Source organism: Sinohyriopsis cumingii, chromosome 4, assembly GCF_028554795.1.
Source record: "Sinohyriopsis cumingii isolate HCF-2022 chromosome 4, ASM2855479v2, whole genome shotgun sequence".
Taxonomy (NCBI): Eukaryota; Metazoa; Mollusca; class Bivalvia; order Unionida; family Unionidae; genus Sinohyriopsis; species Sinohyriopsis cumingii.
In genome coordinates, this window is record NC_142964.1 from 60,043,875 (window position 1) to 60,056,357 (window position 12,483).

The 12,483-nt window shown below is 34.7% G+C and overlaps 1 protein-coding gene across 1 annotated transcript in view; it reads right to left on the reverse strand.

Annotated features, from left to right (window-relative positions):
- Window positions 1–12,483, reverse strand: part of LOC149801246 (E3 ubiquitin-protein ligase parkin-like) — a 42,132-nt gene that overhangs the window by 24,931 nt on the left and 4,718 nt on the right. The window contains exons 2-4 of the mRNA XM_089955322.1: window positions 12,034–12,172; window positions 2,288–2,397; window positions 1,512–1,595 (exon numbers count right to left, since the gene is read on the reverse strand). Coding sequence (XP_089811448.1) covers window positions 1,512–1,595; window positions 2,288–2,397; window positions 12,034–12,172 — 333 coding nt within the window. The remainder of the gene's footprint in view (window positions 1–1,511; window positions 1,596–2,287; window positions 2,398–12,033; window positions 12,173–12,483) is intronic.

The window sequence follows — 12,483 nt, forward strand, 5'->3', positions numbered from 1 at the left end:
GTATGGTGTCAACCCCTAGCATGCAAACTGATGACGCCCTTGTCCCTCAAGTTGTGCTTCTGTACTTTCCACTTTAGTGGCAACAGAACTGTAGCCCACTGAGCATATATTCTGCTTTATGTGTGTATGTGCAGAGCTAAACACTATTACAATTACCTGCAAAAGGGAGCACATGACATTCCATACAGGAACAGTATTGGAACATCGCTATCAATAATTATGAGGTATGAGGCAGATACTAAAATATCAATTCTAATAAGAGTTACCATCAGGTAAGGCTAATTTACTAACTAAACAAGTAGAATCACTGAATCATGATTAAAATATGAATAGAAAACATACTGGGGCATATCCAACAACAGTGGAAACTACACTGCAATATCAACAAGTTTTCTATATTACACATCATACATCCACATAAAAATGCTTTGAAGCATTGTTATTAATACTTACAGTGTGGATGCTATAGTATCAATTGTAAGACAACGTTACCTGTAAGAAAGGCCAAAAGATGGCATATACAGGTAACATTAGTAGAGCATCACATACATAACTACAAAATTGACACTAAAACTAGATTAATATAGAAAACTTACCTGTATGAATCCAACTGCAGCAGAAATTATACAGCAATATGAGTTTTCTATATCACACACCACACCTGTACCTATTTAAATACAGCTAAAGCAAAGTGAGGGAACATAACTGTGACCCATACTGGTATGTACCAAGGGTGCCTAAGAGCTTCAGTATGGCAAAGTAATAACACTGAAAATGAAAAACCTTTACCAAATTAAAGAAGTTGTCAACTGTGAAAACACAGCAAGTGTTGCTTGTACAAGCTAGGAAATTAGGTCTGATATGTGCTGGTAGATCACTAAGGAAATGTTACTTACATTATAGATACAAATCAAATCAACAGTTTTATTGTATTAAACACAAACAGTTTAAATACAGGTTGTTCGAACTTACCATTACTTGAAAATGAAGCAATAAATATTCAAGTAAACACATGAGCTGAAATTCTTTCTTTTCTTGAAATTTACTTGTTTGTCAAGTAAAATACTGGTTATTTAGCTGCAGGACAGCAACTACCCTTTATCCAATGAATGAAATAATGCCAACAAGGATCCATTCTTGTTTTGTGCTGAGATTTATTTGAATTTATTTATCCATATCAACTCTTAGATGTATTGTTTAGGTAGAAAAAAATAAGGGATCGTGTCTGCTAAAAACAATACTCATTACCAACCTTGAATGTCACACCAAACAACATAGCCTTAATGTCAACACTTGTGTAATGATATCAGCACTGACAACCAATCAAAGTTTTGCTAAATGAATGAAGCCAATAAAAAAGAAGCAATGATAAATAATTCTCCTACAACTTTTGATAATATAAAAACCAAAAATAAAATAAAATTCAGCCTGCTGTAGCATTTATGAAAATCTTCCTGGCATTACTATATGATTCCCACACATGAAAGTCAGACAAAGTGCAATATACATACAACGGGCTGGTCACCACAACTTCCAGACTTGCATTCTCCATGGATTCTTTCTGTATTCAACACATCCTCCCAGTTCTCTGGCTCCTACATGTGTGATGCAAGTAATATTAAAATTTATCAAAAGCTTTGCTTACAGTAATTATGTAAACATGCACAAAGACATATTATTTCATTGTCATTCCCATATTTATTTGATCAACACAAAACAACTTCGGCATAAAATAGTTGCAAAATAACAATCTATTCAATCTGCCTCCCATGCACAGTAAAAAACAATTTCACGTTCAGTTTCCTTACTAAATTCACAAAAAATGTTAAGCACATGAAATCTATACCTTATGATACTTTATAATTAGTTTACAAACCCTGTTATTGCTATTTAGCTTCATATTTGTCACAGGGATATATTAAAATCTGAAACATTCATATACATTATTAAATCCTATATATAAGTGGTTAAATATATTTGCATCAAAAATGCTTCTCTATGTTATCATCTTTCAAACAATGCAAACTAATGTTTGACATGATTGAAGTGGTACTGGCAGTCATAAGAAAGAAAGAAAGAAAGAAAGAAAGAAAGAAAGAAAGAAAAAGAAAGAAAGGATGGATGGATGGAAGGAAGGCAGGAAGGATGGAAGGAAGAAATAAAGAAAGAAAAAAAGGGTGCATTTTTTCGTTATAGTTTCTTTTAATTATCAGTGCTTGATAAATAAAACTTAATATTTACAAATTTGAATATTACCTATAGTAAGCATAATAACTGAGGAAATTACCCTTTTCAAGACAATCCCTCCTTCCTGGCAAAGTTTACATCTCACCCGAAGCTTTCCAACTTGCAGCAAGTTACATTCCTTGCAATACACATAATACTGATGAGGTGTTCCTGGAATGAATTGTCATAGCATAAATGGGTCATACATATGGACACTGCAAGGAATAACTCAGTTGAGCAACATAGGTAGACAAATAAGACTACTCTCGTAATTTACATATCTTGAAATTCACAACATCATAATGATCATGCATGGTCTTTTTCCAGAAACTGTTTTCAATTTCAACATCATACAGAAAAGAGCCCTGATGGTGTAAAACAATTGTTTCTAAATGCTGAAAATTTCTTTATATCTCTGCACTAAAAAGTAGTAAAGTATCAGGTATTGGTAGTGTAAAAACATTGGTACAAAACCTGATGGCATATTTGCTAGAAATTTTAGTACCATAAAATCCTGCTGGTATAATATCTATACATGAACTGGTATTTTAGATTCAATGTGAAAACAACCTGTCAGAAAGAGACAGAGAACCAGTCTTGCATGTACATTGGTGTTCTTTTGATACTGGGGATAATCTGCATACAACAAGGTCATTAGTTAACAAATGAAAATCACTGTGACCTATTTTCCCTTGGGTGACAATGATACAATGAACACCTTAACAAATTTCCATTCAGATACCATGCCTACAGCTGGAGATTTTCAATGAGAACAATTTTACATAGGGTTAACCTGCAAATAACAATGTAACATAACATTTAAAAAGCAAGACACCGTTTACCAATTGCAGCTTCTAGAAGAGAAATCCTGCTATCACCATAGTTTTGAAGTATTTAAACTCATTACTGTAAACAGTACCCTTATCAAACAAAACAAATTGAATTCTGGGCAATCACTGAAGCGCTCAAATGGATAAAATTAAAAAATCATTCAACCTAAGGGCTCTAGTGTAGACCAAAATAAATATTAATTAGATGGCATAGCCCCACAAAAAAAAAGAAAAAAAAGAAGAGACATTTGCCAATTCCCACTCAACCAAACAGGTAAACAGAAATATTTTAGTAGTATCATGAGTGCGTGGGTCCATTCTCTCTCAAGAATCAGCCCTCCAGTCAGACCGCAATAGGTCCAAAAAAACGTCCTGCGGCTGAAGGCTAAAATTATCAGTGCACCGTGTGCACATAAATGCCTGGGGGATGAGGCTCTCATTCCTTCTCCCAGGAACAATTATACGAACGCAGCAGCAGAGGGAGCGTAATTCAAAAGGACCCGTGACTGAAGGCTATAATTACCAGTGTACCTTGTACACACAAACGCCTGGGGGATGAGGCTCTTTTTCCTTCCCCCAGGATCAATTATCAGGTCGCTGTGCGACCATTAACAGTGGCACATGCACAACATGCACACACCACTATAATCCAACTAATCAATCAATCAATCAATCAACAATGTCATTAGTGCACGAAAAGTATGTCACTGTGACCAACTTTCACATGGTTTTGAATGATGTCAGGAACATATGGTAACGTTTACACCATAAACCTGCTGACAATGCTGGGGGTATTGGATAAGTTCTTCACAATCAGTATCTTGTACAGGTGAGTTAAAACTGTTGTAGAAGATGATGTAGATCCATCACAGTAAGTTTCTCTAAGTAATCCTGTATCTGCACATCTTAGTATTGCTGCACAAGTTACATGTATCACTGATTCATGTTATGTATATTTAATTAAATTGTTTATTTGTTAGTTTAATTTTTTTATTTACATATATTTCATTGCATGCTATTGTAATGTAACACTGTATCTGGAATTGACCTTCATTTAGGGGCCCAGAGTGGCCGAGTGGTCTAAAGCGCTCTCTGTTACGGATCACTGCCATCTCACCTGTCTGCGTGGGTTCGAGTCTCGGATTCAGCCAATTGTGGGTATGTGAGAAAGCTTGCCAGTAGCTTCTTGTGGGTCAGTGGTTCTTTCCGGGGTTTGCCCGGGTTCTTCCTCCACCATTAATACTGGCCACCATGTATAGCCTATCGTGTGCTGAAAAATGGATTAAACCCTACAACAACAACAACAACCTTGAAGTCATTTATGTCAACAAGTAATACATAGCTAAATTATTCTCTATGTGTATGAGCTTAATACCAGGATTATTATTCATGTAAACAAGAAGGAATAAATATATTGATCTGGGTCAGAGTTCTGGAGATTCCTAAGTGAATTTTACAGGTTATTGTGTTGTAAGTAAACAATGCTCATTAGATCATTCTAGAAGGTTATTTTCTATTAGGTAATGTATTTTTATATATAGAAAATGCTAATTGTGACCTGAGGTCAAGTAGAGAACTATATAATCTTATGACTGTCAGGATTTTACCAATCATGCTTTAACATCTTCAAGTTGTATTATGTTGTGACAAGTTTGAGCTGAATTTTATTTTCTTCAAATTATTGCAGTCAAGTGATTATTTTCTCTGGAAATACAAAAGTGCTCTGATACAATTCTTGGATAAAGACATTCACTGGAATTTATAATACATTAAAACCTGGAATTACATGACTGCGATTCAACAAAAGACTGCTGATACATGATACATCAGCATGCCATAGGTTATTAACAGACACTTCATCGCCTTCAGTTTCAGATCTCTTAGGAGCTTGAACTGAGTTTTATTCAGGACTTTTTATTATTAGGACTTGTGTCTATAATTCTTGGATTATTTTGGGATTTAATCGGCAGTACTATAAGTTCTTTTTTCTCATTTTCACTCTGTATTTAAGGAAATAAATTATTTGTTAAATTTTTCACTCTTTTTTGTTAAATATTTTAAAAGCAGACTCATAACATTCACTGTAACATAAATTTTAGATATCATTGTAATATGAGTTACAGATGACTGTATGAATCATCTTAATACTGAATTATATTGCTTAGTGAAATTCATGTAATTTTGAATACCCTCTAATTGTTAGTATATACAAAAGCATATTAATGAAATATACCATATTTTTCAAATGAAGATCTTTTTTTATTTTTTATTCAAATCCTTTAAATCTGCAAATCTGACAGTTCAAATGGGGAGATTGTTTTGTGCCAAAAATGATAAAATATATTGCCAAATTTTTCTTGATTAGATCAGGCACAAAAATATACGTTTCCTATGGCACTGATTTTAAAATTAGGTAGGTATTTTTTTATTTTTTTTTATTTTTAGCCTGAGGTGGGGGAAGTGCCAGGGTCGGCAATAAAAAATAGGAATGGTCATCCAGCTGGAAACACACATTATTGGAGGGTTTAAAATCATAATTATACACCTACATTCTTTTATATTATTTGTTTTATTTGTAAGCATGTTTATCATTGTTGAACATTGGAATCAAGAACATATGTTCAAGTTTCAAAAGGCTTTGAAAAAATACCAGAGTATGACCTAAATACATAAAAATAACCAATGCACTGCTTATTATGCATGTTTGATAAAATCACATGTAAAAAGCAAAATATTTGTTAATTATGGATATTTATTTCAGGCATCAAATAGAAGAGAAAGTAAAAAATACTTTTATTTGTGCTAATACTGGAAACATTTTTACTACTGTGTTATACTTTGGGCTTGTTATTACCGTTGTTTTTAAATATGAAACAGTTACTTACTTTTACATGATTCAAGCTGATGTATCTTCTCTTAAGTTCATGCTATAATTATTTTTTAAATTTACACAGACACCAGGTAAACTTTACTTTCGATGCCCAATGAAATGTATTATACCATTTATTAAATATCATATTGTGGTTGTAATCTCTTCCAAGGTAATTCAACAGAAGATTAAAAAATAAAATCACCATTTAAAATAGGTATTACGTATTTGTACATAAAGACTTCTTATCATCTCTTTTGAGAAGGCAACATCTAATTGTTTTACCAGTTGAGAATCTACCTTAATTATTTCATCCACTCTTCAACCATTATACAGTAGTTACTGTCAACAATGAAAACATCATGCATGCTACTGCTTCTCATTACGATATTGACTGCTATTTATAAACAGCAAAACTATTACCTTTACAGCTGGGGCCCCGAGTGGCCGAGTGGTCTAAAGCGCTCTTTGTTACGGATCACTGCCATCTCACCTCTGTCTGCGGCGGTTCGAGTCTAAGATTCAGCCAATGTGGGCATGTGAGAAAGCTTGCCAGTAGCTTCTCGTGGGTCGGTGGTTCTTTCTGGGGTTTTCCGGGTTCTTCCTCCACCATTAATACTGGCCGCCATGTATAGCCTATCGTGTGCTGAAAAATGGCGTTAAACCCCACAACAACAACAACAACAACCTTTACAGCTCATAATTCTTAAACAATATTGTTAATGACTGCCCTTTACTAAGTTTGCTACTGCCCCAAGCACCACAAATAGTTTGTGAGGTACATCATAGCTTATTATGCTTGCAAAAGAGAGCATGTGTGTGTGTGTGTGTGAGAGAGAGAGAGAGAGAGTATACAACTATTGATTGATTGGTAAAACTTTAATACATGAGACCTGCTTAGTGGCTTCAAACATTTTGTTTATAATATGTATATTATTATTTCTATGTACACGTCAAGACTCAATGGTCTGCATGCCAGACTTGTGACCAAATAATAATGGTTTGATTCCTGCCACTGGATCAACCTGGGTCATCAACTGTTGTGCTTCTTTACTCCAACTGACCATAACGTACTTGTGTTTCTGTACAATAAAACACCAAATCAAGCAACCAACTACACATATATAGACACAGATCTCCCTGTCTCCTCAGTAATTTGATATCAACTATGGGCCTCGTGTGCTGAATATGTTCTCAAACATTTATATGGATAGTATACTCACCAACAAAAGATGTAATCATACAAGAAAGATTATAATCAGCATCTATCCTCTCTTTCTCTCTCTCTCTCCCTCTCTGATAGTCACATACCCCTGTTAACATAACATGCTATAACGATCTCATACACCAAGATATTGTTTCACCCGTATCTCACTCTCCTCTTAAACACACATACATTCAATCATTACAAAAAGAGTTTTTCTTTTATTTTTTCTATGTAATTTAAGCTGCTGTAAGAACATGGATTTCACATAACTTTGGTCATTTTAATCAACTGCAGTTGAACCTTACAAACAGAGGAAGCATCTGTCTGCAATGCAGAGAGGCTTCTTAGTTACCATATAACATTAATTTTTTTAATTTGTTGGTAAAATACATAATATTTAGATGAGATGCATTCATTTACAAAATAGGACAACAAATGTAGCCAGTTTTTTCACAATGTAATAGTTTGGTCAGCAGATATTGTAGGTCCAAAAAAAATTTCTTGGATTGTTCCCTTTAATCTTCATACATGGTCACTAACCAAAAATAACAATTATTTGTTTTACATATTATTTTCATGTTCTGAAATTTTTTAAAATTTGTCATGATGAAAAAAACTTACATGTGTTATTCTGGTACTGATACAGAAGACCCAGATGGTGAAGTATTTGCAACTATACTGTTTCCTGTTTGATTCTCTTTTGTAATGCATTGGTTTTTACAGTTTCATAAGGAAATATACTATCATCTTCGAAACAAGGTCCCATATCATGCCTGCCAGATTATACAAACCATGGAAAACACTATTTGTTACTACCAAAATAGTGACATGGTCGTGTTCATAAAACCATAATTTCTAGTAAATGTTATGAAAAAAAGACACCTTTCTTGACACCATATGTCTGTAACCTGTAAACAGTCATACTTAATGATCATGATAAATTATGTCACTAATCATTTCCCTGGCCTGATGCAGTCAATAATGTGTTAAAAGTGCCATTAAAACAAAATCAAAAACCCAAGACAAATATCACCACACAGTTAGTAGTCATTTAGGCAGTTATAAGGTAAGTTCAGTGAGAGATAGAAAACTGCAATTCCCCAGGATGCTTAACTGGCTGAAAATAGCTAGGGCAATTTTCTGTTTACTTATCTTCGTGCACTGCTGTGGGAGAGTCCCTGAGGCCAATTTGTATAGTCAAGTACATAGTCAAATGAAATTATCTGAAGTTTGATAAATAGAGATGGGTATTGAATAAATAAAAGTTTCTTAGTTGCCTTGAATAAGAATGTTTAAGCCATCTTTATTAAAGATTATTAACTAGTTCATGGACAGTGGCAATTTTTCTTTGAAGCTGGAGTTTACTCCATATACAAAATGCAAAAAGTGACTATTAAAGCTGGAATGATCAAGTTAGCTATAGTGTAGGGGCATGATTAACTTTTCAAGGCAAAATGTCCAAATATTGCTATGATTCTGGGAAAGAAAAGTGAGCAAATCCCAGCAAAAATAAAAATCATAACTTCTGGATGACCTAGTCTGACTTTGCGATGTTCACCACGAAGAGGAATCATTTTTTTTACTTTACACATACTGCAAACAGAAAACTGACATTCATTAGCCATTCTGGAGTGTGTGACATCCATTGACACAGTAATGCCACATCAACAACAGTCATTCTGGAGTGTGTGACATCCACTGACACAATAACACCAAACTGACATTACCATTCTAGAGTGTGTGACATCCATTGACACAGTAATGCCACATCAACAAGTCATTCTGGAGTGTGTGACGTCCACTGACACAGTAATACCACATCAACAACAGTCATTCTGGAGCGTGTGATATCCTTTGACACAGTAACACCAAACTGACATTAGCCATTCTGGAGTGTGTGACATCCATTGACACAGTAATGCCACATCAACAACAGTTATTCTGGAGTGTGTAACATCCACTCACACAGTAACACCAAACTGACATTAGCCATTCTGGAGTGTGTGACATCCATTTACATAGTAATGCCACATCAACAACAGTCATTCTGGAGTGTGTGACATCCACTGACACAGTAATGCCACATCAACAACAGTCATTCTAGAGTATATGACATCCATGACACAATAACACCAAACTGACATTAGTCTGTTCCTCCCTGCCTATTGAATAAACCAATAAGTAAGATGCAGGGATCATCCTGGGCTTCGCCAATGTCGCAAATTGCGATTTTTTTTCCTTATTGGCGACAAAAATATCCCATCTGGCGATTTTTTTGGCGACATACTTTTTGGTTATTTAATTTGTACATACAATCATGGATTTGGACTGAATAAATTTAAAGCCAGAATGAAAGGAAGCCACAAACTTGACTAAGCAATGCATTGGAATCAATCTGTTACACAAACGATCCTTTATTCTTATTGACAACCCTATCTTTACAGTGCATTGTTACATCATAATCTGCTTATGCTGACATCTGGGCTGAGTACTGTATGCTGCAATACAGTCAATCATGCTACCGCACTATACCTACAACTGACCGACTTCTGAAGATGCGAATAGAACAGATACAATTAATTGTATGGCTAATCCTTCTGTTTTTTTTATACATATACCAATACAATAGTTTTGCTGAACCTTCATAGAAAACTGATAACCTTTGAAGTACCGACTACTGTGTATAAATACAAAGCAAATGGAAAAAATCTCAATCACAATTACATCTGTCGCCAGTGCAGCATTTTACTCATTGATCTTTTCCTTTTGCCATCAGTCCCGTGTTACGGCTGCAGAGACTTAAACTCCGCAACAAGAAATAGCAAAAAAAAAAACAGTTTTGCATAATTAATAATAATTATTTATTTCTCAAAATACAGGAGTGAAAGAATCCCTAAATTGGGTGTGAATTTATGCTTATATATACGGTCCAATATTGCCAGGTGTTGACTCGTGTAAGTTTCATTCGTGGGAATGGAGATCCTTTTTTTCTTGTCGAGAAAATTTATACAGCATTCAGTGATCATTCTTGGGATTTAGGAAGCAATTCGCTACAAGCTTTGTGAAGCTAGCCATAAAAGGGGGGGGGGGGGCTGCTGAGAGGCTACTGGTGTCACATGTCAGCACTGAGGACTGTGAACGTGGATTCAGTAAGATGAACCTCATAAAAACTGACATCAGAAATAAGCTCTGCATCTCATCTCTCGAGAATTTAATGAGAATTAGCATGTACAGATGTGAAAAATTAGACTTTGAAACTGCATTCAACAAGTGGGCAGCCCTAAAATCGCGATGGATCTTCATGTAACACTTTGTAACATTTTGTTAATGCTTGTTGTAATTAAAGTATTAACTAATCCATCTTTTGTAATTTTCATTGCCTGATACATTAATAGACTAAATTAACACTTGGAAAAATGTACACTACTTTTTTTGGCGACACTTTTTGAAAATTGGCGACAAAATATTGAGGTTGGCGATTTTTTTGGCGACAGCTTTTTAAAAGCCAGGACCATCCCTGAGATGTGTGTTTTTTCTTTTCTTATTTTTCTACATTTGTAGTAGCAACATGATCCTGCTATCCATGCATGCATCAGAAATTTAACAAAGGGTCAATGGATGATAGAGATGCAGGTGTTCTGGTCTGATGACAGAGATTATTACAGAAAATGAGAGTGTTCTAAAGGATTTAATTCTTAGTGAAAAGAAGAGGAATTTTACTTACCATCCACATACAGATGTCAGTCTATGTAAATATATTAATTACTAGCAAGCGGCTGAAAATCTGAAGAAAGACATATTGCAAGATAATGCCTTGTCCGGGTGATCTCCGTTACCAGAAATATCAACAACAAAAAGTGGATATTTCACAACATACAATACTCATGCTCGATGTCAACATAAGCAGATTATGATATAGCAATGCACTGTTTAGATGGTTTGTCAATATGGACAAAGAATCGGTTAGGTAACAATAGATAAATTTCAGTGAATTTTATATCCAGTTTGCAGCTCCTTTCATGGGGCCTCTGAATTTCTCCACTCCAAACCAGTGGTTGTATATACAAGTTTCAACAGCCAACAATGTGGCCAATAAACAAAGATCGCCAGATGGTATAATTTGATGCCCATAAGGAAAATAAATCAAAGTCTGCAACATTGGCAAAGCCTTACGTGATGCCAGAATAAACTTTTTACATTATTTTTCATACTTTTAAGAAGAAAAAACTATTTTTTCATGTACTAGAAAAATACATTTAAAATTTCAGGAGCCATGCCAGGATCGTCTTGTATTATTCATAAGCAATCTCTTCCCCAAAATGAAAATAAATTTTTTACGTTTATTTTTTGCACTTTTAATAGAGATTTTTTTTGTGTACAAGAAAAATACATGTATATGAAATATCGGGAGCCACACCACCACCATGTTATATCCGAATTTGTGTTATAATGGAGCATGCTATAGCGGGGTCACACTGTATTAGTAACGAAATTCAATTAAAAAAGGCTATATTATTCATTTACTCCACATGTGTCAGGTGTTATGCATGGCTGATGGAGTTAAATTCTGTGGAAATCTCGAACGATGTGACAATTTTATCTGATGAGCAATACAAGTATAAGCTAGGTTAAGATGGTTCCTTTTAAAAATGTCAACAGTAGCTGTCCTGAACAAACTCTGTCACTGGCAATTATCTGTCATTTTACAAATACAGTTATTGCTAAACAGAAACCTGCAAAAAATCATGGGCAGAGCTTATTAGATTATATAACCAATAGAGTACTTGTGGATATTAACAATTTGCAGGTTAAACAATCAGCTGTCTGATAATTTTATAAAATTACAACGACTGTAAATAATAATTTCATTCTACTACTATAACATGGCTACCAGTAATTACTTGTAAGCGTGGGTGGAGAGGCTGTTTTGGGTGAATCGGCCCTTTCTGTAGTTCTGGTATAGCTAACATCTAGTGTTGGCACCACTTTAGATCTCTCCTGAAAGGCATGCAGAATACTCTGATTCCCAAGGCTCAGGTCCTGTGAATAAGACATGGGCATTGATCAATGTGGGAAAACCATGTATGAATAATCAAATCCTTCCTAGATGTGTGGGCAGCATAGGAAAATCCAGCCAAGTGGGACAAGATTTAAGACCTATACAATAAAGTTTAATTTCAAGTTCCTAGCACCAGTTATAGTCAATGGTTTCATCAATTCAATATTAAATCATTACCATTCTGTGATTCTGTATATCACAGAATTTTCATTTTATCAGTCTGATAGTCTCTTTACCAGTTTTCATTTCAAGATAAATAGCCAGAATAGAAAGAAGAAATAACTTTCAACAT